This window comes from Tursiops truncatus, chromosome 5 (assembly GCF_011762595.2).
Source record: "Tursiops truncatus isolate mTurTru1 chromosome 5, mTurTru1.mat.Y, whole genome shotgun sequence".
In the NCBI taxonomy this organism is placed as follows: Eukaryota; Metazoa; Chordata; class Mammalia; order Artiodactyla; family Delphinidae; genus Tursiops; species Tursiops truncatus.
The window spans coordinates 134,971,344-134,997,138 of NC_047038.1; the positions used below are offsets into that span (position 1 = coordinate 134,971,344).

At 37.4% G+C, this 25,795-nt stretch overlaps 1 protein-coding gene across 2 annotated transcripts in view; it reads right to left on the reverse strand.

Moving 5' to 3' along the window:
- Window positions 1-25,795, reverse strand: part of RXFP1 (relaxin family peptide receptor 1) — a 96,145-nt gene that overhangs the window by 5,063 nt on the left and 65,287 nt on the right. For both annotated transcript variants that reach the window (XM_073805615.1, XM_019926350.3), the window contains 11 exons: window positions 24,775-24,846; window positions 24,614-24,685; window positions 23,961-24,035; window positions 15,513-15,584; window positions 13,578-13,649; window positions 9,670-9,741; window positions 6,573-6,644; window positions 5,481-5,552; window positions 3,432-3,661; window positions 934-1,344; window positions 17-235 (listed from right to left, as the gene is read on the reverse strand). In XM_073805615.1, the coding sequence (XP_073661716.1) occupies window positions 17-235; window positions 934-1,344; window positions 3,432-3,661; window positions 5,481-5,552; window positions 6,573-6,644; window positions 9,670-9,741; window positions 13,578-13,649; window positions 15,513-15,584; window positions 23,961-24,035; window positions 24,614-24,685; window positions 24,775-24,846 (1,439 nt within the window). The remainder of the gene's footprint in view (window positions 1-16; window positions 236-933; window positions 1,345-3,431; window positions 3,662-5,480; window positions 5,553-6,572; window positions 6,645-9,669; window positions 9,742-13,577; window positions 13,650-15,512; window positions 15,585-23,960; window positions 24,036-24,613; window positions 24,686-24,774; window positions 24,847-25,795) is intronic.

Below are 25,795 nucleotides of genomic sequence, written 5' to 3' on the forward strand. Positions count from 1 at the left end.
ACGAAAAAATTCATACCTGGTATTTCTACCTGAAGCAATGACAGGAATTTCAGTATAAAGATGGGTATCCAGCATAATGCATCGGTAAAAACAATAAAGAAAAAACGTTTGGCAAGGATCATCTCTTTCCTAACTTGATTCCGTACTTCGGTTGCTGTTATGGCACTTTGATGGATGCTGTAAAACATGCTTCCATATGAGAAAACGATGATGATAAATGCTGCTAAGTTAATACCTATGAAGAACACAGAGATGATGATTAATGAATAAGCACATTCTTTCAGAACAAGCAAACATACCCTGAGCTGTTATTGTAAAGGAGAAGATACAAAGACCACAATGTGTTTTTTGTTCTTTGTAAGAATTACTAAGGCACAAAAATCATTAATTAAAAAATTCTAAATATTGTTGAAGCTATAAGCATGATGAACTGTTTATTTTTAAAATGGCGTATTAAAATTAGATTATAGTGATTCAATGACTATCTTGGGCTTATTAAATTAATCTGTCTTGTGTTAATTTTTTTGGTAATTCAATTACTTTGTTATATTTTGAGAATATTTTTCACAAGAGGACATACTTGGTTGTCTGCTCCCAAGCCAAAGACTTGTGTGGCTACTTTGAATTTGTTCATATTATAAAGGCAAAGAGTTAAAATATGTTTTGCTTAGTATTATTAGGGTGATTGCATGAAATGCAAGTGTTTAGCATCTTGTCTTTTATTCAAGTGTATCACATAAGAATTAATATGATGAACTGGTAATTTAGAAAAAATAATCCCTTTAGGGGATTCTGATACAATCCACCCTCAGTGTCCATTCTGGTTAGAAGATCTGAAATAGAAAATTGTAAATATTAAAAGGCATAATGAGGTTCAGATTGTGATTTATTCTAGCATTTGAATGAAAGGGCTTCTAATACAGAGTTTCTTACCGAGAAAAATTGCCACTGAATAAATCTGGGCTCCAGTACTTTCTGTATCTTCTGAATGAAGAGGGAAGCATACCCCATTGGTGCCGTAGTAGTTTTTGAAAAATTCTTTATTGCTCAGTGGAATGAAAGCCACGATAAAACCGATAATCCAAATGAGAATCAAAACTGTAATGGTTCTGCCTTTTCCAGGTCTTAAACATCTGAAAGGATATACAATGCAGATATATTTTTCCACTGTCAGAAATGTTAAAAGTAACACTGATACTTCTGTGGACAGAATGGCCAGGGACCCCAGAAGCTGACAGTGAATGCTCTCCATCCACAGCTGTGCGTGCTTGTTGTATTCTCCTCGAAACTTCAGGTCAAAGGCTCCGATCACAAACAAATAGATTCCCATCAGGCAGTCGGCACCTACAGGGATCAGTGAATTTCACAAATTTAGAGAAATGAATAGGTAAGGTGGAGTTATCATTAAGCAGAATTTTGTTAAAATTTATATATCTATTTGTTTTTGGCTGCTTTGGGTCTTCGTTGCTGCGCGCGGGCTTTCTCTAGTTGCGGCGAGCGGGGGCCACTCTTCGTTGCGGTGCACGGGCTTCTCATCGCGGTGGCCCGTGATGTAGCGGAGCACGGGCTCTAGGCGCATGGGCTTCAGCACTTGTGGCTCGCGGGCCCTAGAACACAGGCTCAGCAGTTGTGGTGCACGGGCCTGGTTGCTCTGCGGCATGTGGGATCTTCCCGGATCAGGGCTCGAACCCGTGTCCCCTGCATTGGCAGGCAGATTCTTAACCACTGCGCCACCGGGGAAGCCCCAGAAATATTTTTAATATTAGCCCCAAATAGCCAAGTTCCTTGTATCTTGGGGGCGGGGGAGGGAAGTTTTATTCTAAGAGTTCATTTATGGGTAAGGACCACTTCATCAACTCTTCCTGCTAAGCACTCTTAGAGCATCCTCTGCAGCCAATTATGTAATCATGCCTCTGTTTTCGTCTAACACACAGTCTGTAAGAGCAGGGATCTTGTCTGTTTTGCTCTCTGTTCTAGTCCCGTCACCTAGCAGTGCTGAGTAAATGAGTAAAATGCATGAGCATTCAATTAGGGACAAGATTGGGAAGCTATAATTTGGTTCATCTCTTGCATGGAAATTCTCCCAGCTTAAGAAACTTAAGTCATTCAAAATCCCAGAGAAAGTAATCCAGAAGTTGCTATGACAGAGTAATGACTATGAATTTTGAGGTCTGTCATTTTGAAGATGTGAATAATTATGAAGTGCTCTGTAGTCAGTATAATTCTGAGGGGCTTCAATGAGTCACCCAGGGGTGGTCGAAGCAAAACTGTTCTCTCTGATTCTTTCTTCCCATCTTTCTCTGTCTCTTTCAGACTCCTCCATCCCCCACATCAGCTGTTAATGTGATACACTTCTTGGTGTATTTGTTTTTTAAGCAAATATTACATATCAGAGAGTAGGTGAGATTTTTTTTTGACTGTGCAAGCATTCTATACAACGTTCCTGAAGTCACATCACGGTATACATCGTAAGGCTGGCCCTAATCTTTAAACACCGAGGTTATATTCTAGCCTTTATCAGGGAAATTGAGCAAACTCAAAATTGTGTAGCTAACAATACAAAGTAGTAAACCATTTCTGAGTTCTGCTTCTTGGGTAGCTTGCAATGAAAAGACAGTTCGACATTATCCTTCGAGTGAGGGCGAGGGTAAGACATGGCACAGCACTTGTAAAGAAGGAGAACATCGTATAGATTGATTCCTGCTTGAGGTAGGATGGGTAAATTATAGGCCACTTGACCAAGATTATAAACACCCTGAGGACTGGTTTCTTGCTTTTATTTAATTAATTTATTTTTGTATTCCTCATTTAACATAATACCTTGCAATCACGTTTCAAAAACTTAAAAAATTTAATACTACCTAAACCACTTTCTTATTTAAATATTTCAAATTATGAATGGAAAAGAATGTAGAAGCTCAGAGACCAGAAAAACAACGTTTGAAGTCAGCATCCATGAACTGGACATTCAAACAAGAAATAAACACAGCTCTGGAACCATGAAAGGGTCCAATTTGATTATAGTAAAAGATTTTATATGCTTTGATAAAATATTATTTTATTAAATAATAAAGATATTATTTATAATATCATAATTTTAAATAAATTATTTAATAATATTGAATTCGCTTTCTTCTTCCTTCAGAGAAGAAAGCAAATGAACAAAAGCTTCTTTATGAGAAAAAAATTAATGAATGAGCCCTTCATTAATCTGTGTAAGGTGACTGAGTTTTCTTATTTTAAAAACTTATTTTCTTTCTTATCGCTAAAGTAATTTTATTTTCATTGTAGCGAACGTGAAAACAACATATAAGCAAAGGGGAGAAATTTTTAAAATCTCATAGTTCTACCGCTCTCGTTACTTATTGTCTAATAGCAACGCTTTCACATATTTTGAAACTGTTATTCCTCTTCAGCCAGGAGATACTCACAGCAGAGGGAAATGATCGACATGGCATGCAGCTTGTTCTCAGATCTGATATAAGGTCGCATACAGATGACAAAGATGTTTCCAAAGCATGTAACTGCAGACACAACCCAGACGAATACTCTCTGAATAATGCTCGCCAAGAGATCCTCTAAAGATGAGATTCCATCCGTGTTTGGTTTACAGCTGCGAACATGGGGTGCATAGCCACAGTACTGGAACTTCTTAAAATAGCTGACGTGCAGAGAGAAGGGAAAAGAAGATTTTAAACTGAAGTCAGTGTCACTCTACATTCATAGCTATTTTCTACATTCTCTCAGTAGAAAGAAAACGTCTTAATATAAGACTCAGAGGAATGAATGTAAAACATTAGGGATACTGAAGATTTAACCTTAAGTTTAATTCTCATTAACTTGGTTTTTAAAAGAATGTGTGGGTGAGAGCCGCAAAAAGGCGTAATAAACATACAAGTGTTAGACATGTCTTAGAATATAAGTCAAATGTTAGCATGTGATCAGGACAATCCGCCCAAGGAAACTTGTTACTGGGTTTTCAGCGTTTAGTGCATGTGTTAATAAATCCACCGTTACATAACTCCTACGGTTGCTGCAACTGATTTTTCTTTTTCAAACCCAGGGGAAGAGAATTTGTCCTCTGTGTTTCTATGGCTTTTCTAGTATAGCATTTGTGTGATCTGTAGCTACTTGCTAACAACATGCTTATCCTCACACTAGAGTTTGGTACATAATAGGGTGTTCGATAAATGTGTGTTGAGTGAATTCTTTCATCAGTAGAGAGACCTCCCTTGTTAATAAAACACCACCGGGATAATCAGTAATTACTACTGTGCTACCACTAACACCAGCACCGTTTATTGAGCATCTCCCAAGTATCAAGAATAACTTCTCAGATCAGCTCCATGAGGTTGATGTCAGTATCATCATACAAGAAGATGACTCTTCAATGGAGGCAATTATCTGCTAGGAAATTTTCTAATAAATGCAGAAATTAGGATTTAAATTAGATCTTTCTGCCCCTAAAGGGGTGGACTCTGGCAAAAAATATAAGTGATCTTTATAGTATAAGGAGTTGTAGTAAAATACAAGATAAAAACTTGACAATTACAGTATATTGTCCTGTTGTTTATCTCTTGCTGCCTGGATCCCAGGATCTGCCGTGGTTTCTGCTCACTTCGCTTCTGCTCCTTGTTTCTTGGGTTTTGTGACGTACACCATTTTCTTCCGATAAACTCTGCTTTGCTTAATTTAGAGTGTTTTATGTTGTGTGCAACCAAGGTTATTTTATAGGCATGCTCTCTGAGGAATTATGGGAAAAAAACTCCCAGTATCCTCTGTTAGATTTAAAATACAAGCAAGATTATAGAGTGGTGGTGACTGCCATGACACTTTCTAAATGATTGGGAATTAATTACCTTGGCATGGAGACCATTCGAATATATTTCATATATATACTGCTATATATTACATTCAATTAAAGAAAATGTTTCTGAAGCATGTAATTGATGGCATGATGAGACACACTGTTTGAATAAAAGATTTTTCATGGTTTACCATTTTATCCATACACTCTTGCACATCATGCCCTGACATTGTGGGCAATTTTCACTGAGGAGGATTTCTCTCTTCCCTTCCTCCATTTACATGAATTATTTATAATTATTTTATGTTGTTTACGTAACTTCTTCATCTGGTCGCATTTGTGCCATGTGCACAAATTACTAGCTGAGTGGACAAACTTGACCATCAGTGAGTGGCATCAGGGCTCGGGCGAGTTTACAAGCCTGAGTGGGTTCCCTCCACACTCCTGCTGTCTGACATGCAGACAAAACTCCTTTCATTCTGCCAGACCATGGAGAACTAAAAATCACCCCACCCAGTACCAACGCTTTAAGAGTTAATTATTGTTTAGGCAAATTAATCAGTAGAAAATGTTAATAGATTGGACGCATTGGGTATGGAGGTGTTAGCACAATACACATGGAAACGTAACAGACTAAAATCAAGGTGAAGAACAAGAAAAAACATCTGCTTACATGTGAGAGAGATTCGTGAGAGGTCTAAACATCCTTTGTTGGATATTTGAAATTTCAATTCCTTCTAGGCTGCTAAAAATATCAAATTAATTATCAAAAAATATGTTATGCAGGGTATAATAAAATGAGTTTTCATGACAGACAGTTTAATAAAATGCTTTTAGTTAACACTTATTTAGAACCAAACATTCGTACTTAACCTTCCCTAGGCACTTCCCCAACTCCTTTAAACATTTTTTTATTAAAAAATTTTTTTTATTGAATGAAATATTCGTTAAATGCTACAGTGCTTTACAATTTTCAAAAGTTTCACACACATGATTTCATATGATCCCATAATAACCCATTTTTTTCTCCCAATGCCTTTTTGATTTTGCTATTTATATGTATATATCCTGCTTATTTGAATTTTTTGGCTTCGAATAGAGTGGAACAATGTTTTTTGCATAGTAACTACTCAATATATATATTTGAAATAAATGAACAAGCATTATCTTTTAGACAATATTGCAATAGCAGAGGCATTTTACATTCTTGAAGTTTTTCTAATAATTTTAAATAATGTTTTTCTAATAAAATGCCATTTTACTGAGGGAACACTTAAAAGAACTGAAGCTTACCTTCTTAAGGCAATTCTTAGACCTTAACATAATTTGTGTGTGTGTGTTTATGTGTGTGTGTGTTGCAAGTAATGACTTATATCATCTAGAACATTCCATTTTGGGATAACGATGGTTATAATAAATTCTTAGATACCCAGTGTTAATGAAGGAATAAATATGCATAGATGCCTTCAGAGGATCAAGCAAACAATCCAATATAAGCTTCTGGTGATTACAGAAATATATGAAATGATTAATCATTATCTAATTTGTAGCTTATAAATACGAAAGATTAAACTAATAGCTATCTGCTTGTAGCCCAGCAAGCACCCATCTTAACCAATATCCTGGGACTAAAGCTTTTAACCAATATCCTGGGACTAAAGCTTCTGATTTGAGATCCTATCAATTTTATTTTATAGAATTTATTAGCTATTAGTATGTAAATAAAAATTATGTCATAAAACCATCCCCATAGGTGTATACTTACAGAGACTTGAGTTTGACAAGGTAATCAAATTGGTTTGCTTGAATTTTCTGGATTGGGTTATAGGAGAGATTCCTGTTTTAAAAAGAGAGCAGAAATAGGTCAATTCTTAAAAAGTATTTGAGTAAAGAGAAAGTGTGTCTCTTGACTTAGGGTTACTTTTAAACAGTAACAAAAAAAGTACAGCAATGTCAATTGACCCCTAGGGCTAGTTGGACATTCAAATGGATTAATGGAAACAGAACTCTTAGGCCAGTGCACGGCTGTCAGTAAGTGCGTTAATGACAGAGCTGAGAGAACATAAGCGCGAAGGTGGGGAGGTCCAGAGAGGGTCCCACCAGAGGAGCAGCAGGGTACCCAAAGGGAAGCCACACCACTTTAGGTTTTGCCTATCATCAGGTGTGGTTTAAATGAAAGAAAGAAGAATCTCATTTAGTCAAAACTTGAATTAGTGAAATCACATTGAATGCTTTTTACAATAAATCATGTCAAAGAGTGGCATATTGTGTCAGCAATTTGTGAGGCATGAAATGAAAAGTAAAAGGCTCTATAGTTAGAAACAAAGAAACAGAGGTCAGAGTGACAGTGTAGCTGAGTGTAAATGGAGAAAATTTCAGAATCTTTGCAAAACAACACCTCGAAACAAGAATTGTTGATTAAAGGGACCTTCTCAGGTGCAGGTTCACTTTTTAAGAAACTTATTGCAGATTAGACCATTAGTTGGGTGGGGGAGGGGCAGTGACTACAGAAAGAAGGGAAGAGAGGAAGGATGACAATAAGAAATGTGTTGTATGAAAGAAGGGAAAGGGACTCAACAATCTATGAACAGAAGGAAACGACCTTAACATAATAAAAGCCATATAGGAAAGCCACAGTGAGCATCATAGCCAATGGTGAAAGGCTGAAAGCTTTTCCTCTAAAATCAGTAAGAAGACAAGGATGCCCACTTTTGCCATTTCTATTCAACATACTACTGGAAGTCCTAGCCAGAGCAATTAGGCAAGAAATAAAAGGCATCCAAATTGCGAAGGGAGAAGTAAAATTATCTCTGTTCGCAGATGACATGATTTTATGTGTATAAAACCGTAACGATTTCACACACGCATACACACAAAAACTGTCAGAACTATTATAATAAACAAATTCAACAAAATTGCCATATGTGAAACCAACACATAATAATCAGACAATAATCAATAATCGAATGCATTTCTATACACTAACCATGAGCAATCCATAAAGAAAATTAAGAAAATGATTCCATTTACAATAGCATCAAAAGAACAAAGTACTTAGGAATAAACTGAATAAAGGTGAAAGACTTGCACTTTGAAAACCAAATGTTGCTGAAAGAAATTAAAGAAGACATCAGTTAAAGAAGACATTCTGTGTTTTGGAACTGGAAGACAATATTGTTAAGATGTTAATACTACCCAAAGCAATCTACAGATTCAGTGTCATCTCTGTCAAAATCCCAATGATTTTTTTTTGCATAAATAGAAAAATCCATCCTAAAATTCGTGTGGAATCTCAAGGGAACCTGAATATCTAAAACAACCTTGAAAAAGAAGAACAAAGTTGGAGGTCTCACTTCCTGATTCAAAACTTACTACAAAGCTACAGTAGTCAAAACAGTGTGGTGCTGGCTAAAAGATAGTTGTATAGAACAATGGAATAGAATGGAGAGCCCAGGAACAACTCTTTGTATATATAGTCAAATAATTTTTAAAATGTGCCAAGATTGTTCAATGGGGAAAGGACAATCTTTTCAACAAATAGTGCTGTGAAAACCAGATAGATATCCACATGAAAAAAAAAAAAAAGAGCTTAGACCCTTAGCTTCCACCATGTACAGAATTAACTCAAAATGGGTTAAAGGCCTAAATAGAAAAGCTAAAACTTTAAAACTCTTAGAAGAAGTCATAAGAGAAAAGCTTCATGACATTGGATTAAGCAATGACTTCTTGTATATGATACCAAAAACATAGGTAACAAAAGAGAAAAAAAAAACAAGAATTGGACTACATCTAAATCAAAAACTTTTGTGCATCCGAAAACACTGTCAACAGAGTGAAAAGGCAACCTACAAAATGGGAGCATACATTTGTAAATCATATATCTGAAAATGATTTAATATCTAAAATATATACACTCCTACAACTTAACAGCAAAACCCCAAACAACCCAGTTTAAAAGCGAGCAAAAGACTTCAACAGGTGTTCTCTAAAGAAGTTACATGAATGGCCAATAAGCACATGAAAAGATGCTCAACATCATTAATCATTAGAGAAAAGCAAATCAAATCCACAGTGAAACACCATTTCACATCCATTAGATTGGCGATTATCAAAAACTATAAAATAACAAGTGTTGTTAAAGAGGTAGAGAAAGTAGAATCCTTGTGCACTTATAGTGGGAATATAAAATAGTGTAGCCACTATGCAAAAGAGTACGGTGTTTCCTTTAAAAATTAAAAATAGAGTTGCCGTATGATCCAGTAATTCTACTTCTGGGATTATATGCCCAAAGAATTGAAAGCAAGCTCTTGAACAGATATTTGTACACCCACATTCATAGCAGCACTACTCATAGCAGCTAAAAGGTGGAAGCCACCCAAGTGTCCACCAATGGATGAATGGATAAACGCCGTGTGGTACTTACATACAGCGGATTATTATTCAGAATGATAATATTCAGAACTTCTGACACATGCTACAACCTGTGGATGAACCTTGAGGACATTATGCTAAGTGGAATAAGCCAGTCATAAAGGGACAAATATGTATGATTCCGCTGATTTATGAGGTACTTAGAGATGCCAAATTCATAGAGCCAGAACAGAGTGATGGATGCTGGAGGGGCAGGGGTTGGTGGGGAGTTAGTGTTTAATATGTATGGAGTTTCAGTTTGGAAAGATGGAAAAGTTCTAGAGATGGATGGTGGTGATGGTTGCACAACAATGTGAATGAAGTTAATGCCACAGTTGTACACTTACACATGGTTAAAATGGTAAATATACATACTTATGTATATTTTAATCACAATTTTTAGAAGTAAAATAAGTTAAAAAATAAAGATACAAAATTCGTATCAGTCTTACAACTGTGAGAGCTCCTTCAGATCCTTAAAGACAAGTGATGAAAGATTTTCAATCTTATTACTTCCTAAATCCCTAGGGAAACAATTGCAAATGTCATATTATTTCCTTAAGACTTTACTCATAGTTCTGTAATTTATTAAAAAAACATTAGACTACTTTCAAACAATGCCATTAGTGAGTTATATTAATTAATAGAAGTCAAAACTTTAAAAAGGAAGTGAAATGGTAAAAGATAAAAATACTTTATCCCATTTTATTGCTCACTCAGAGACAGTACTTGGTGGTATTTGATCTAGTTCTAATAGATACAATTTTCTAATTCAATTAATATATGTGTTGTGCCCTTCTTCCTTTCTCTTCTTCCTCCCCTTCCTCCCTCCCTCCCTCCCTCCCTCCCTTCCTTCTTTTGCTAAAGTAGAAATATGCTTTGGAACCTTAATTTTTTCCTTTGCTTGGGTGTATTATAATTTTCAACTGGAAGTGGATTATTTCAGTTTCCAGTTTCTTCCACAGCTGATATGCACCGGATCTCATACACACCTGGGGCAGGATATTTTGTAAGTTACTTCGTGTATGTATAGAGGTTGGGCTGCCTAAAGTGGTATGAACTTGTAGCTTATTTGTGAGAAGATTTTGGACAGTAGCAGCTCTTCCGGTAGCTTTGACAGCGGCAACTCTCATGAGAAAGGCCTCAGATTCTTCTAAACAAGACAATCTTTCAATAGGCTTGAGTTCTTCAATGTCATCAAGAGATACTAAGAGAAAGCCTAACCACTTTCCCTGTCCATCTCCAAATCCTATTAGTTGCTACAGGGAGAAGCATGGGAATAGATCTATTTGTTATTGCAGTGCTTATAAATCAAAAGTTAGGTTATTCAACTCGGAAGGGCAAGATAGATTTAGACTGAGTTTTTAAAACTAAAAAGTAGCTAATGTAATCAATACTATAAATGACTTTGCTGTAAATGTTTTATTTTTATACTGTAAACTGAACCTTGAGGCTGTTTTTGTTATTTATGTTTTCATGGGTGAATTGTCTGTGAAGATAGATGGTCTGATTTGACAACAAAAGGAATGTTTATAAAATTTCACCCCTTAAAATCCTTCAATAGCTCATTGTTGCATAGAAGATAAAATCAAAACTTCTTAGTGTGATATAAAAAAGCCTTTAAATATCTTGCCACTGTCTAGCTTTCCAGCTCAGTTTCCTACCACTTTCTACTCAGTCAAAATGACTTTCACCAGGGCCTGAAGGCGTCTCAGCATTTCAACCTCCGGGTTTTTGCACGGGTGCTTCCTTCTGCCTGGAATAAGCTTTGATTCTTGTCCTTCTGGTGAACTCCCTATTCGTCCTTCAAGATTCTGCTCAGATAAACAACAGGGATTTACGGTACAGCACAGGGAACTATATTCAATATCCTGTAATACCCTGTAATGGAAAAGAATCTGAAAAAAGAATGGGTATGCATAACTGAATCACTTTGCCGTACACCTGAAACTAACACGATATTGTAAATCAACTTTACTTAAAAAAAAAAAAAAAGATTCTGCTCACGTGTCACTCCTCTGTGACCAGGGAGCTTAGGCGTTCTCTTCTCTGTTCTCCTGTATGTAGCATGTATAACACATACAGCACTTATAACATCATATTAAAACTGTTTCTGTACATACGTTCTCCTCTTCCGAAGGATGTGATCTCTTTCAGTGCAAGCCCTGTACCTATTCAACTTGGGCTCTCCAGCATCTAGCTTAATTTTTGGCTAGCTATTCTTTGTATCCCTACCTAGAAGACCATTAACAGACTCGACCTGCTTCATATGTAGGTAAAAGTGGCGGCACAATTCCAGTTCTTTGTATGGGAAGCCAAGTAAAAGATGGATCATGTCAGTGAGGCAATGTGGAAAACAGATTTCGAAGAGCCCACGAGGATATTAAGTCTTGAAATATCATGTTCAGCTGTTTCTGGTGGGAGTGTGCTGTTTTGGCTATTAGAGCCAATTCTGACATATAGTTCTTTTTTCATGAATCACGGAATGGGGACCATTTGGCCTAGACCCTAAGTGATGTGTAAAAAGACCATTTTCTCAGTTTCGTTTTAGGAAAGTTGGTCTAAACTTAGCTGGACTTGAGGTCCATTTCTGAATGGGTTCAGGAAACACATTATCACCTAGAGTAGTTGACTTTAAAAGCACACAGTAAATCAAGCCTGTAGCCAAGAGTTTCTGCCATCAGAACTAAAGTCTACTGTGAGAAGTCAATCCTGATTATTGCCAATTTATTTGCCCTCATTAACTCTGTCAGTGGGATCCAGCCAGGAGAGGCACAGAGTGTAGTCCAAACCCTCTCTCAAAGGGAGAGTCACTCATTTGAGGTCTAGACCCACCCATTTAAAGCCATCACCTCTTAGAAAACATGCCATTTTCATCCCTGTAAATCCGATTTTTCAAGCCAGCGTTGGGTATGGGACTCGGCAGGGTTTAGGCAGGACTAATTCTTGGCCTTGGTGCCCCTCTCTGCCCCTTTGTTGCTCTTTCCTTTATCTCTGAACCTGCATTAGCGCTGGTTACGGACCAAGCTGTTGTGTTCCATGCTCACTACTGGTTACTGATACTTAGAACCTGCACCTCAGCGCCACCATGCAAGTCAGGATTGGCAGAAATTACCTTCTGGTATTCAGATCGCGGTGGCAAGTAGGATAAAACAAGGAAAAGCATGGACCCCTCGACGAGCGTGTATTTTCATGGCTAGATACTACCTTTCGAGTCACCTACACGCACCTCTCCCTACTACTGAGAATAAAATAATTTCCTGTGTGTTGATGGTATGGTTCACTTGCCAGACACTGGGAGCTGTTACAGCAGGTGCTTGGTTCTGATATCTATTGAGATTTTCTTGTGCGTTTTGTGAATGATTGGTACTGTCTACTGAAAAAGGTTTCAAGCTAATGGTCATGGAAAAACGGGGTTTCAGTGGCTTGTTTATTGATGTTTTGGAGCACAATGCTTCATTGGTTCCCGAGGAACGTTTCTGTCTGTGGCATGTGTATTCCCTCCACCTGTCCTAGTTTGCAGGTAAGGTGTCCCGAGAAACAGTTTAGTTACACTCTTTAATTTTTATGGACAAGTTTTAATGAATCAAAGTTCTTCCCAGTTAATTGTCAAACATATACCTTCTGTCCATACTCCAGATTCTTTCTAGAACTCACAAAATCAAACTGGTGGCTAGCCTAAACTTTAGCAAAAACCCAATTGAAGAAATTAATGGTAAAAAATAAAAAATTGTCTGAAGGACATGTACTTCATTTGTTGTCCTGTGTATATTTTATTTGGACAATCAGCTCCTATGTGCTTGGACCACAAGGCTTTGATTTATCAGAGAGTTGTCTTAATGTCCTTTGGAACTGTGTCATTGATCTTAAAAAAGGGACGTTATAAATAGCTCTCTTTTCCATTATTATAGACTGGGATGTTACCCATGGTAGTGTCTAATTTCCTTATGGATCCAAGATTATCCTTTGGTTTCAGAATCAGCAGAGTGGTGTCTTTTTATCTCCTGGTTTTTAAATCCTAACTCTCCAGGAAACTTAAAGATAAATTTGCTATCCCTCTCCAGCAGTGGGTTAGAGTGGTGCAAGATGTATTTTATTTATCGATCTCCCCAGACTTTATTCTTTCTCCACAGCTATGTTTCCCTTACCTCACTTTCCTCAAATATTTATTTCATAGTTTTCCTTTACACATATTTTTTTAACTATCAGAATTCCTTTGTGGCTCAAGGTATGCAGAAATAGTGCTAGGAAGAGAGAAAAATAAATCTTTCTTAAATGTATAAAAATGTATACGTGTAACAACTATGAACTGGAACAGTAGAAAGAAAATTCTTATCAATATATGTGTAATCGAGCTTACAATTCATCTAGTTTCTGGAGCGGTGCAAACGCGTTTTCACTGAGGTGATTAATTTTGTTTTTCCTCATTACCCTGAAAGTAAAAAGAAAAGGATGTTGTAGCTTCCAGAGGTAACTGATAGGTGAGTTATTGGAGAAACAAAAATAATTACGTGGAGTGCACTTTTCACGTCAAGAGAGGTTGAGGTAGCGTGATAAATTACCCAGTCTGTAATAACTTTAATCTTAAATTTCCCAGATCTTTCAATGATGATAAAAGTAAAGTAGTGTTCAAATTTCTAAGTGATTTAGGGAAGAGCTCCACAGGGGAAGAGTGAAAACCTTGACTCCTGAGAATACAGACTGAGCGTCAGCCCAGGGAGCTGCCTTAGGGTCGCCTCTGTAGGCTTCATGGTGTGTCCGTCGAACAAAATACCTCCCACACAATAGCACTGGTGCACATTGGGCGGTTGATGTGATTTAGGGTGGAGATGCTGCAGGAGGTCTACTTCAAGCTGGACCAACTCAGAAGATCTCTAGTTTGGGATGCTGAATGAGACTGTAAGTCCTGACACTTCATCTCTGCCCTGACGTCGTGTTATGAGATAGCATAAAGGACTAACTCACAGGAAACCTTTAAAAGATTTCCAGTTCTTGAGGCATTGTGGGACATGCCTGGAACCTGGCCTCATCCCATCCTTAAGTATTTATTTCCTCTCAGCACTCCAAACCGTTACCACTTTCTCCCAGCATCCTTGGACCAGAAAAACACAAGCATCTGTGAAGAGGAAACTCACGAATGATTTCTTCATACAGAGGGTTCTCTAAAAACAAATACAAGTAGAATAGAAAAGAAGGGCTACATTTTTTGGATATTTATTTGGCCTGTGTCCTTTAAGTGCAATTTGGTTTCCTTTGGGCAATTACCATGAACTGTTTTGCATGACTGATAGAATCCTGCATCTGAAGACTGCTAAACGCACTGCAGAAAAGTTCACACATTCAGTGGCTTTGAGCCCACTGGAATGGGGCGGAGGGCATAACTGGGTAAAAATGTTTGTTGTGTCAGTGGTAGCTATTGCATTGCCCGTACACAGGGGTCCTGTATATCTTAATATGATGATTTTCAAACTTTTCACATGGTAACCAACAGTAGAAAAATGCATTTTGCATTGGGACATAGTATACACCCACACAACCCAAGATTCACGGAACAATACACTTAATCATCTGAATTGTACTCTGATGTTTTTATTCAATTCAATTCTATTCTTTTTCATTTAAAAAATGCGGCTCGCATTGCTTTCATCACCTGCTTGTGTGTTTCAACCCACAATTTGAAAAATACTCTTCTGGAGGAATAAACTGCAAATGAGGCAGTTATACTTTTATACTGAAGGAAGCCCCAGTATCCCTCACTGTTACGGAAGAGGCACCCTGAATTTAAAGTAAGCCAGAGAGGAGTATAAGGAGAAATTATACTCGATAACTTTCTAAGGTTTATCCTGGTGTCCGCAGTTACATCCTCAGGGGTGTGAACATTCTACAGTTTCTAAAAGTCATAATTAATTTCCCCCACAGTCTTTGCAGTAATAATTTTTATAGATTAGGACTTTAATTTGGTGTTTCTGAAACTGAGATCCAAGGGCAGATTCTAGGTGGTTTATGAGAAATGTTTTTTCCCTTAAATTGGGTCTTGCTTGTAAGGTTGAGAAAAGCAGGTCTCACGTAAGATAGTACCATTGTGATGACCCACGCATGTTGTGAATCTGTGGTTATGCCTGGTTTGAACTTCAGTAATTTTGCCAACGTGCTTCCTTTTCAAAAAACTTCAAGTTGAGGGGGAACATTTGCTGTAATTACTATGCATGTTTATGCTAGATTCTGTTCGCATAAATGATTCATTTTATTTGTAAAGAGATAAAACGATACTTCAAAAGGACAAAACGTTACTTACAAAACAGTTAAATTACTGCAGGAAATAAAAGTCAAATTCCTTAAATTATGGATGTGGTTGCCTTCAAAGTCCCTGAAATATAAAAATAAAAAATGATAAAGCTAAATTTTAATCACACACAAAAGTCGGTTAAGAATGATTTGTTTTCTAGTAAAATATTCTTTTCCCACATACTGCTGATTTTATAGGGATTCTCACATAATGTAAGTGTAGCCACTTACATAATAGCCGAAATGATATATTTATATATAATGTTTCTGTTTTTCTGTGTTAATAGTAAAAATGTTTTGAGTTGCGTAGGTATGAGGTGTTCGTATGGGTACATATGTATCGTAAGGAATGTGAAGAGAATGAAAAAAGGTACATGGACAGCTTTTGTTGTGGTAACTACCAGCTATATAAACAGAAAGCACGTAGTGATCCGCATTGAACACCCATCCAGAGGTACCACTGGCATTTCTCTGAGTGGCGTGACTCTATCTGCTACAGCCCACAGAAGATTCTACTATTGCTGCAGAAGATGCTACCGCAAAGCAGTGTTTAACCTCTACCTCCCTTGCCTAGACACTCCCAGAAAAAATTCTCCATAGCCTTTTACCCCTGAGAACACGCTTTCTTACTTTATTATATGGCCACACAGGCCAGTGCAGAGGGAGACCCACAGCTGCCCTTGGCTCTCCACTCCCGACTCAGGGCGCTGCTTGCAGACCTGACTTGAGCTCCCTTGCTGTTTAATTGTCTCTGCTTCCTGGTTTTCATGAAAGCGTTCTTCTATTGCCTGTCTTTTATCTTGTCGTAGGGTTTATGGTGGAAGTTCATAGAACAGAGTTAGCCGAGCTCAGGGATACACTTTCAGAAGCAGATGCTGGCTCTTAGATCTACTCGTTTTACCCCAGCACTTAGCTTACCAGTCACCATACCACGTAAAGCCATTCAGGAACAATTGCCACTAAAATATATGAGCTGAAGTCTGACACGGCTACTAAAATCTATGCGGGAAACACGAGTGACATTAATGGACGTGTCTATCTTTTCTGCGGGAGAGGCTGTATCTGGGACAGTCAGTTTTATTGTGGCACTGCAGTAAAAATGGCTGCGGACAAATCAGTCTGTCTGGAAGCTCTGGAAGGCCAGCATGTAAGCGTTCTAGAAATCAAGTCAATGGACTAAAAGGGTGTATTGACCACAGAGAAGAGCAAAGAAGAGAGAAATATTTGAAGTCAGGCTTAGGGCTTTTCTCTGTTGCATCAGACTGCAAAATCAGATTTACTCGTTGAAGGACACAAAACATGTCAAATTTAAGCTCACAGTCCATGGTGTCCAGAGAATAAGCTTCTTCTTACTATAGTGATCTAAGAAGGGCATATACCATAACAAGGTTTTTGTAGACAGGATCTCTGTACATATGGAATGTTGTGTTAAAATCTTAAATCTTGATTCTAGATCACCCTTCTAAAGAAAAACTTCTATTATTCTATTAAACTGGAAATAAAGCACTTGTACTATCTTCTTTTGATCATTAGCCTTGGCCAAGGCTTTGGCCTTCCATAACGAAGGTTATCATTGACACAGACTGTTCTATTTCCTTTTCCTATTTTGTTGTTGTTACCAGGAATCTACCACCAGGGGGTGACGTTCTCCTAAGCCTCACAACATTTCTTGATGTTAGTTTCTTGTTAGTAACACCTGTAACTTTTTTTTTCTATTAAGGTAGCAAAACTATTTATGTTAATATTAATTTACTATTTGTAAAAGTCAGTAAGAGGCATAAACTAGGGACTTTTGATTAAATTGTTAAATTCAATGTTGAGTTTATTTTAATCTTTATTTGTGAATTTGCCGTGGCTTTCTTCCTAAAATTAGAGGTTTTAGTTCTTGATGTGCAGGGGTATGGCATACAAATCTGCTCCTCGTGCCAGGGCTCCAAGTTCTAATGGACCTGAGGGGGTGTTTTGCTTACTTAATGCCTGGATCACTTTTCCAACTTAATGATCCTCTGAATATAACCACTTTATGTTTCCCTCTATACATGGCAGAACTGGCTGAAAATGAAAATTTCGTTCTTGGATCTGAAGAACAATAACAGAAAACAAAAACACCAAGAATCTTGCCCTCTCAATTCCCTCTCTCATCCCCTAGGGGCTTTTTGTAAACACGCAAATCTCCTCTCCCTCTACTTCCTCCCGTACTTTTCTGGCTCCTATCTCACAGAGAAAATTGAGGTGATGAAGGAGGGGAAAGCCTTCGCCTTTCTGCCCGACATCCGTGATTTACCTGTATGTGCACCTGGTCTCCTACACCCAGGATGCGATGACCCTCCTTCTGCTTTAGGCTAATCCCGCGTTTTCTGAGTTTTGTTTGTGAACGTGTATGTCCTAAAATACATGGTCAATTCTGGTGAATGTGTTTTGGGCGTTCTTCACTTTCAGTTTATATCTATTAAGATTAAGCACAGGTACATAGAACAGAGACCCAACTATAACAGCATAACTATACAAGGATTTAAAAAAAAATCTAGGGTTGGGTAGTCCAAGGCTAGTCTGGTAATTTTACTAAGTTGTTAGAAACCTAAGGTCTTTCATATCCACTGTCCACAGGTCCTTGTCTTTGTGTTCCAAGATGTTGCTAAAGCTTGAGCCATCATATCCATCTTTTCTGGATAAGGAAAGAAAGGGAGGTTCTTCCTGTTTCTCTTTAAGGAGGTTGCCCAGAAGTTCCACACTATACATCTTCCTCCTTATTAATTAGGGCTCGGCCACGTGGCTCTGTCTAGACGTGGGGAAGTCTGGGAATGTAGTATTTTAGCTGGGCACTTTGCCGCCCCAAATAAATCTGTTCTGTTATCGAGAAGGGACTTTGCACTTTGATATGTACCAGTTAGAGTTAACTCGTTAACTATGTTATTTAGTTCTCCATATCCTTTTTTTGGTTTTCCTTGATCTTTCATGGACTGAAAGAGGTGGATTATTATTTCTTACCGCTTATGTATGTCTATTTTTCTTTTGTTTTGGTTGTTATATGAATCTATTTGGTGCATATATATACTCCTAATATAATATCTTGTATTGGAAATTGCACACTATAGCATTTAAATGTCCTTCTTTGTACTGCTTAATGCAAATTGGCCGAACTTCTACCTACTTAGATAAAAAATGATGCCTACTTTCTTTGGTTTGCATTTACATGGCATACTTTTGAGCAGTCTTTTATTTTTAATCTTTCTTAATCACTTAGTTACAGCTGGCCTTTTTTGTACATAGTACTGAGTTAGATTTTGCTCTGTGATCCAACTTGAAAATCTGTTTCTCTTTTTAGTAGGTAATTTTAGCCCACTTATGTTTATTGATCTGACTAATGTATCTTACCTTAGTCTGCTATTTAAAAATATTATTATATGGTTTTATAGATTAAAAAATCTTTCAACAAATGGCTTAAAAATTTTATTTATTCTAACATTGAAAAAGGCTTGTATATTCTATTGGTAACCTTTATAACTACAACTTTACCCAATACATCGTATCTTCTCTTTCTTAGAGAATAACAATAACACTTATCAATTTCCTATTATAAGAAATGATGGAATGAGTATGTATTGTCTTCCTGCCTTTTCTTTCCTCTCTCTCTCTCACCATAGGATTTTGATCAATTATATGCTATTTATTAATATTCACCTTAGGAATATCAAATAGCCACATATTGGTAGATTTCTTAGTTTTAAATGACATCTCTTGACGCCAGGCTATTTTTCTTTATAGTGTTATGGTTTCACTTTATTCCTTTGAAACTGCTTACTCAGTTAAGATTACTGTGGCTCTTGCCATATTGAGCCCTGTATCATTCTGTGATATTTCTCTTTATCCCTGGTGATAGTCTTTGTTCAGAAGGCTATTTTTTTCCAGTGTTAACACAGCCCCTCCATCTTTTAAAAAGAATTAGTGCTGCATTTCTTATCTTCGTTTTACAGCTTGAATATCTCTGTTTTCTCTGGTTGTCTCAAGCTTTTTTCTTTGCTTTTCTTTATCTTTGGTTTTCAGCAGTTTGACTATGATTTGTCCAGTTTTTTTTTTTTTCTTTTCTACTTCTGCTTGTTTTCTTTTCTGAGTTTCTTAGATTTTTTTTTGGTTTTTTGTATTACATCATTTTAGAAAATTCTTGGTCATTATCTCTTCAGATATTTCTTTGAAAAATGAGCAGGACCCTATGTCCCCCACCTCTTGTTTGTAGAAAAGCTTTAGCCTCTTAGGCCTTCTCTGAGTTCCAAAGAGCAGATTTAATCAGAGAAGTGAGAAAATGGTGAAACAAAGGAAAATAGTCAAGCAAGACAAAATACTAATAGTTTAGCCATAAAACAAATTCAAGGTCCTTTAGTTCCTCCTCAAGGGCAATAGATAATACCCTGAGCCATATCCTTGAGTTGTTTTGCAGACACTAAAACCCTCACCAGGTGGAGGAAGTTAACAGCATGCTGATCACCAGCACGTAGACCCCAGGCTGGTTGGAACCAGAAGGTTGATGATTGAGATTCCCGTAACATCACCCTGTTACCTCACCACCAACCAATCAGAGAGTTGTGCACAAGCTGATCACACACCCTGCAGTCCCCTCCCTCACCCTGCCTTTAAAAACCCTTCCCTGAAAACCATCAGGGAATTTGGGTCTTTTGAGCATGAGCTGCCCATTCTCCTTGCTCGGCACCTGCAATAAATGCTGTACTTTTCTTCACCACAATCTGGTGCCAGTAGATTGGCTTTGCTGTGCGTCTGGTGAGCAGACTCAAGATTTTTGGTAACATCTTCTGTCCTATTGTCCTTCTCTTCTTTTGCTGTGACCACTTTAACGCATTTTGAGACACTTTTATATTATCCTGTAACTTTTGGATTCTCTGTTCTATCTTTGTTTTATGCTCCGTTCTCATTTTGATTCAAATGAAAGCTTTCTATTGACCTGTCTTCAAGGTCATTGATTCTTTTGTTAGCTGTGTTCAGCCTGTTGAAGTAATTCTCTGATTCTCTTTAAAGCTTCCATCTCTTTGCAGACATTTTCCATGTGTGCATGTTTTGCCCACCTTTCCCATTTGTATTTCCCAAATACTTATGATTAATCATTTAACTGATTAATCATAAGTATTTTAATTCCCTTGTTTCGTAGTTGTAACATCTGAGTTATCTCTGGGCCTAGTTCTGTTGATTGCTTTATAATTTGATAAGAATTGTTTCTCTTGCTCTTTCTGGGATGGGGCTTTCTCAGCATGGTTGTCCCACATGCCCCAGAAGCCCCAACCCACTTGGCAACAGTGCAGGATCCTGGGCTGGAGAGGTTTGTTTGCCCCTGTTGCTGGAGTAGAGAGCTTTGGCTGCTACCGCTCCTTTGGAAGCAGTGGATCTATGCACAGTCCCTGGCTGCAGGAAGATTTTCTGTCCCTCTCCCCATGGTGTAAAGCTTTTCCTTCCTAAGAGGGAAGAGTCTAGGGGAGAAGGTGGGGTTTGTGCCTGCATGCCACCAAAGAAGACTCTGTCTGGTTTCCTTAATTACTCCCAGCTTTTTCCATGAGCTGGTGGAGGCCAGAGAAAAAGAGCCGGTTAGGAATAGCTGACTCCCTTGAGTGTGGGGTTCCCAGTATTCCAAAGGGTTACACTAGCCCACACTTAACCTTTACAGGTTTATTAAAATTTTAGCAGTTTTCTTTGTACCTGCTCTATGAGGGTCAACGCTTCATCTTGTGCTCTGCCAAAGGTGAAATACCGTATATGTCCCGTCTCTCTTGGTCACTCCTTAGAATTGTTTCCCTGCTTGCCTTATGACTGACAGGCTGGAGAAAATTAAGACTGTGTAGATTGTAAAGTTCTTCCTCATTGGTAGAGTGGGAGCAATATTGTCTTGAGGCTGTCTACAGCTTCAGCACAGCATTGTTGGAATGGAATTGTCATATATAATATGTATCCTTCCGTGACTTTTTCTTTATACTTCATATTATGATCTTGAAATTGTGCCGTGTCGATTGGAGCAGGGCAGGTGCATTCATCTTTATTGCACCTGTGTGTGTATTCCATCTTATTTGTCCATCCTTTCCACGGCTTCCAGGACCTTGCTCCATAATGTATCCTCACTGTTTTCCACGTTTACAAATCCTTTACATTAGCTTCTTCTGCCTATATATAAACTTGCTTTGTCTCATCCCCGGATAAAAGTTTACTTTACCCTCTTGCTCTTTAGCTCATCTTTGGCTATTGCCCCATCTGTTCATATGCTTATTTATTAGTTATATTCCTTCCTTTTTGAATATCACATCTTTTAGTGTGGTGTTTATAGTTTTTTTATTGCTTTGAAAGAACTATATTAAAAGTTTTAATCTGTTGTCTGTTGTATATCTTGCAAATATATTCTCCTGGGCTGTCATATCTCTTTTTGTTTTATTTCTATTTTTCTACTTAACCATAGTTAAACAAATGTTTGCCGACACATCCAACAGATTTTCTAGTTTGTACTTTGCTAAATGACAGTTCACGCACAAGGTAAAGATATTGCAATTAATTTTAAAAAATGAATACTTACAAAGCAAAAATTATTACTAGCATTAAAATTGGGACAACATTCACTCTCAGGGATGCATGTGGAGTGAGTTGTTTTGGATAGCTAAAACTTAAAGATTATAATTTTGGTAACAAAAATTTAAAAAGTCCACGTCTTTAGTTATAAATCCTAATCATTTTTTATTTTTATCTGAAATATACATTTGGCTACCTTTTTAAAAACAAAGGAAAGATTTCTTATTGTATGGGCATAAAATCTCCCACATTTACTTCTGGTCTCAATGCATGAATTTTTAATTTACTCATATAAATATTAATCAGTTTTACTTCATTACTAAGTTTGGATCACTGAGCATGTAATTACCATTAGTGAATTCTTTTGAGCCCAAATTTAATCACCACAAAGAATATCGCACTTAATTTGCCCTTTCCTTGATGACTTAGTTCGTCATTACTGAGGGTACTACACTGTCATATCAAGATGCCCTCTGGACTTACTAATGATTTGGGGGATGTTTCTCTTCCCCTAGATGGTTCCAAACTAGTGTGTTTTGACCAAACTTTTGGGAATTCCCTACAAATAAAAGACAGAGGGGATTTTCATATATAGAGTATATGCAGGTTATTGACTGAACATTTAAAGAAATATTTTGGATTTATTTCTTCATTTTTGCCTGTATTTTAAATAGACACATTTACTGGGTAAATGAGTTCTGCATAGGTAGAGTGATGCTAATTACCACAAACAAAACTACTGTGTGAAAAACTCTGTGGAACATATTCTGTTGTGATGAGACTTCAAAAATAAAGCCTAAGTATCATAGTCTTATTACACAGAATTTAGCAATGAAACTAAAGTGGCTTAGTCTTTCTGTACCAAATGAACAGGTGAACAGATTGACAGGGGGGAAGGGGTGATGTTACATAGATATCATAACATTCCTTCTGTCTTCCTTCTTCCTGCCTCCAAAGTATGTCTTGTGTTTTGGAGATGTTTTATTTTGATAAGAGTTTAGAGGAGTTAGTTTAGATAATAGGGATGTTTAATAAGAAAATCATGCTAAAAATATTAACAACTACCATTTGAAAAAACCTGACATCTGAAATGAACTAGGCAAAACCAGACAAGTTAGTTGTCTTCTGTAAGAAGAGATAGAGAGAACCCTCCTACACTGTTGGTGGGAATGTAAATTGGTGCAGTCACTATGGAGAAGAGTAGGGAGGTTCCTTAAAAAACTAAAAATAGAGCTACCATATGATCCAGCAATCCCACTCCTGGGCATGTATCTGGAGAAAGCTCTAATTTGAAAATATACATGCACCCCTTATGTTCATAGCAGCACTATTTACAGTAGTCAAGACATGGAAGCAACCTAAATATCTATCAACAGAGGAATGGATAAAGAAGATGTGGTACCTCTATACAATGGAATATTACTCAGCCATAAAAAGAATGAAATAACACCAGTTGCAGCAACATGGATGAAGCTGGAGATTATCACACTAAATGAAGTAAGTCAGAAAGCAACAAATACCATATGATATCACTTATATGTGGAATCTATAAAAATGATACCAATGAACTTATTTACAGAACAGAAAGAGACTCACAGACATAGAAAACAAACTATGGTTACCAAAGGGGAAAGCGGGGGGAGGGATAAATTAAGAGTTTGGGATTGACATATACACACTACTGTATATGAAATAGATAACTAATAAGGACTTACTGTATAGCACAGAGAACTCTACTCAATACTCTGTCATGACCTATATGGGAAAAGAATCTAAAAAAGAGTGGATGTATGTATATGTATAAGTGAATCACTTTGTTGTACACCTGAAAGTAACACAACAGTGTAAGTCAACTACTATACTTCAATAAACATTTTTAAAAAGAGGAGATACAGCAACTTACAGCCAGTGCAGCCTGGGCATGTGCTGACAAAGAGGTTTGTCAGGCAAGCGGGTAAGGATGTTATTCATCAGTGCTCTGAAAAAGAGAAACAAAAAGGAGTCTGATTTCTCTGTTTCTTTTCTCAACTGAAGTCAAAACGTGGTTTTATCATTATTCTTATGAAGTCATGAACATCTACTAAGTTCGTTGTCTTCTCACTCAAATTATTTTCTGTAAGTCTTGATATATTTAAGTGCTTGTCAGTAATAAAATTGGACAAACGGTAGCCATCATATGGAGGAAGCAGTAACATTAGCAACTGAAGAAAAGTCCTGTGCCCTTCAGTAGTGGGTACTGAAAAGGAGGTGATTTTAAACAAACGTATTTTTCTTTACCAAGATTAATAGAGGATAGTACCGGTGTGCTTAAGAATATTTCAATAAAGCATGGCAGTGGGGCTGTGTTCAGTTTTGATGGGCTGACATTCTAGAAGATGGAAGATCTTATAAAACTGTTACAACTACAAAACAGCCTCATAGGATATGACTAGGAGATGGTTTTTAGTTGAAAATTCCATTTTAGGGTTTTAATTCTAAATGTCATGTTGTTAAACCCAATTTTTATTCATGCCTTTTCCTTCAGTTGAAATATTTGCATAAATTTTTAGTACTTACAGGAGAATAAGAGAATTTAGTCCATAAAATGTTAGTGGGGAAATTCGACTGAGATGATTCTCTTCAATTATCCTGCCAGCCAGAAGAAAAAAATGGGTTCATTTACATATTTTTCGAACATAAAGGCTAGTACTATAAAATGCCACATAAATTAAACATACAGCCACTCTAGTCTGTGGAGATCTTCAAAAACACCCGGCTTCAAGAAGGTTATTCTGTTATGACTGAGATACCTGAAAAAAGAGAAATAACTACAGTAAATTTGATACCTTCTTGATATCTTATAACAAGGAAAGGAAGAATAATAATTGTCCATCTTAAATTTTCTTATATGTTGTTCTCATCAGGCCATTTCCCTGCCCTCGGAGCCCTGAAAGTTCTCTATCACTTACCTTTTCACGTCTAGTTTTTCATTTCCCAATAATCAACCCACCATCAGCCAATCCCTCACTCCCTCTGTCTATTCATTTGTTCATCAAGTTGTTTTGAGCCCCTACGCTGCGGCATTGTGCTAGGTGTGGAATCGCTTTCTCCGAGGGGCTTTGCATCTAGTAGAAGACAGCATGTGAGCAGGTAGTTATTGCAGCAGCAGAGGGAAAAGAACAAGAACATACAGTTCCTCTGACTTTTCAGCGGAGGAGGTGTCGGCCTCTGCTGGGACTGGGGAAGCAGAGCTTGGAGGGGAGAGGGGACAGGGAGTGTTAAAGAAAGAGGTCTCTATTCCTGCCCTGCAAATAGGTTCATCTGTGCCATTTTTCTAGATGCCACATATATGTGTTAATATACGATATTTGTTTTTCTCTTTCTGCCTTACTTCACTCTGTATGACAGTCTCTAGGTCCATCCACCTCACTACAGACAACTCAGTTTTGTTCCTTTTTTATGGCTGAGTAATATTCCATTGTATATATGTGCCACATCTTATCTTATTTGCAAAGCATAAATAGAGACATGGATGTAGAGAATAAACGTATGGACACCAAGGGGGAAAGGAGGGCGTGGGATGAACTGGGAGATTGGGATTGACATATATACATTATACTGTGTATAAAATAGGTAACTAATGAGAACCTACTGTAGAGCACAGGGAACTCTACTCAATGCTCTGTGGTGACCTAAATGGGAAGGAAATCCAAAAGAGAGGGGCTATATGTATATGTACAGCTGATTCACTTTGGTGTA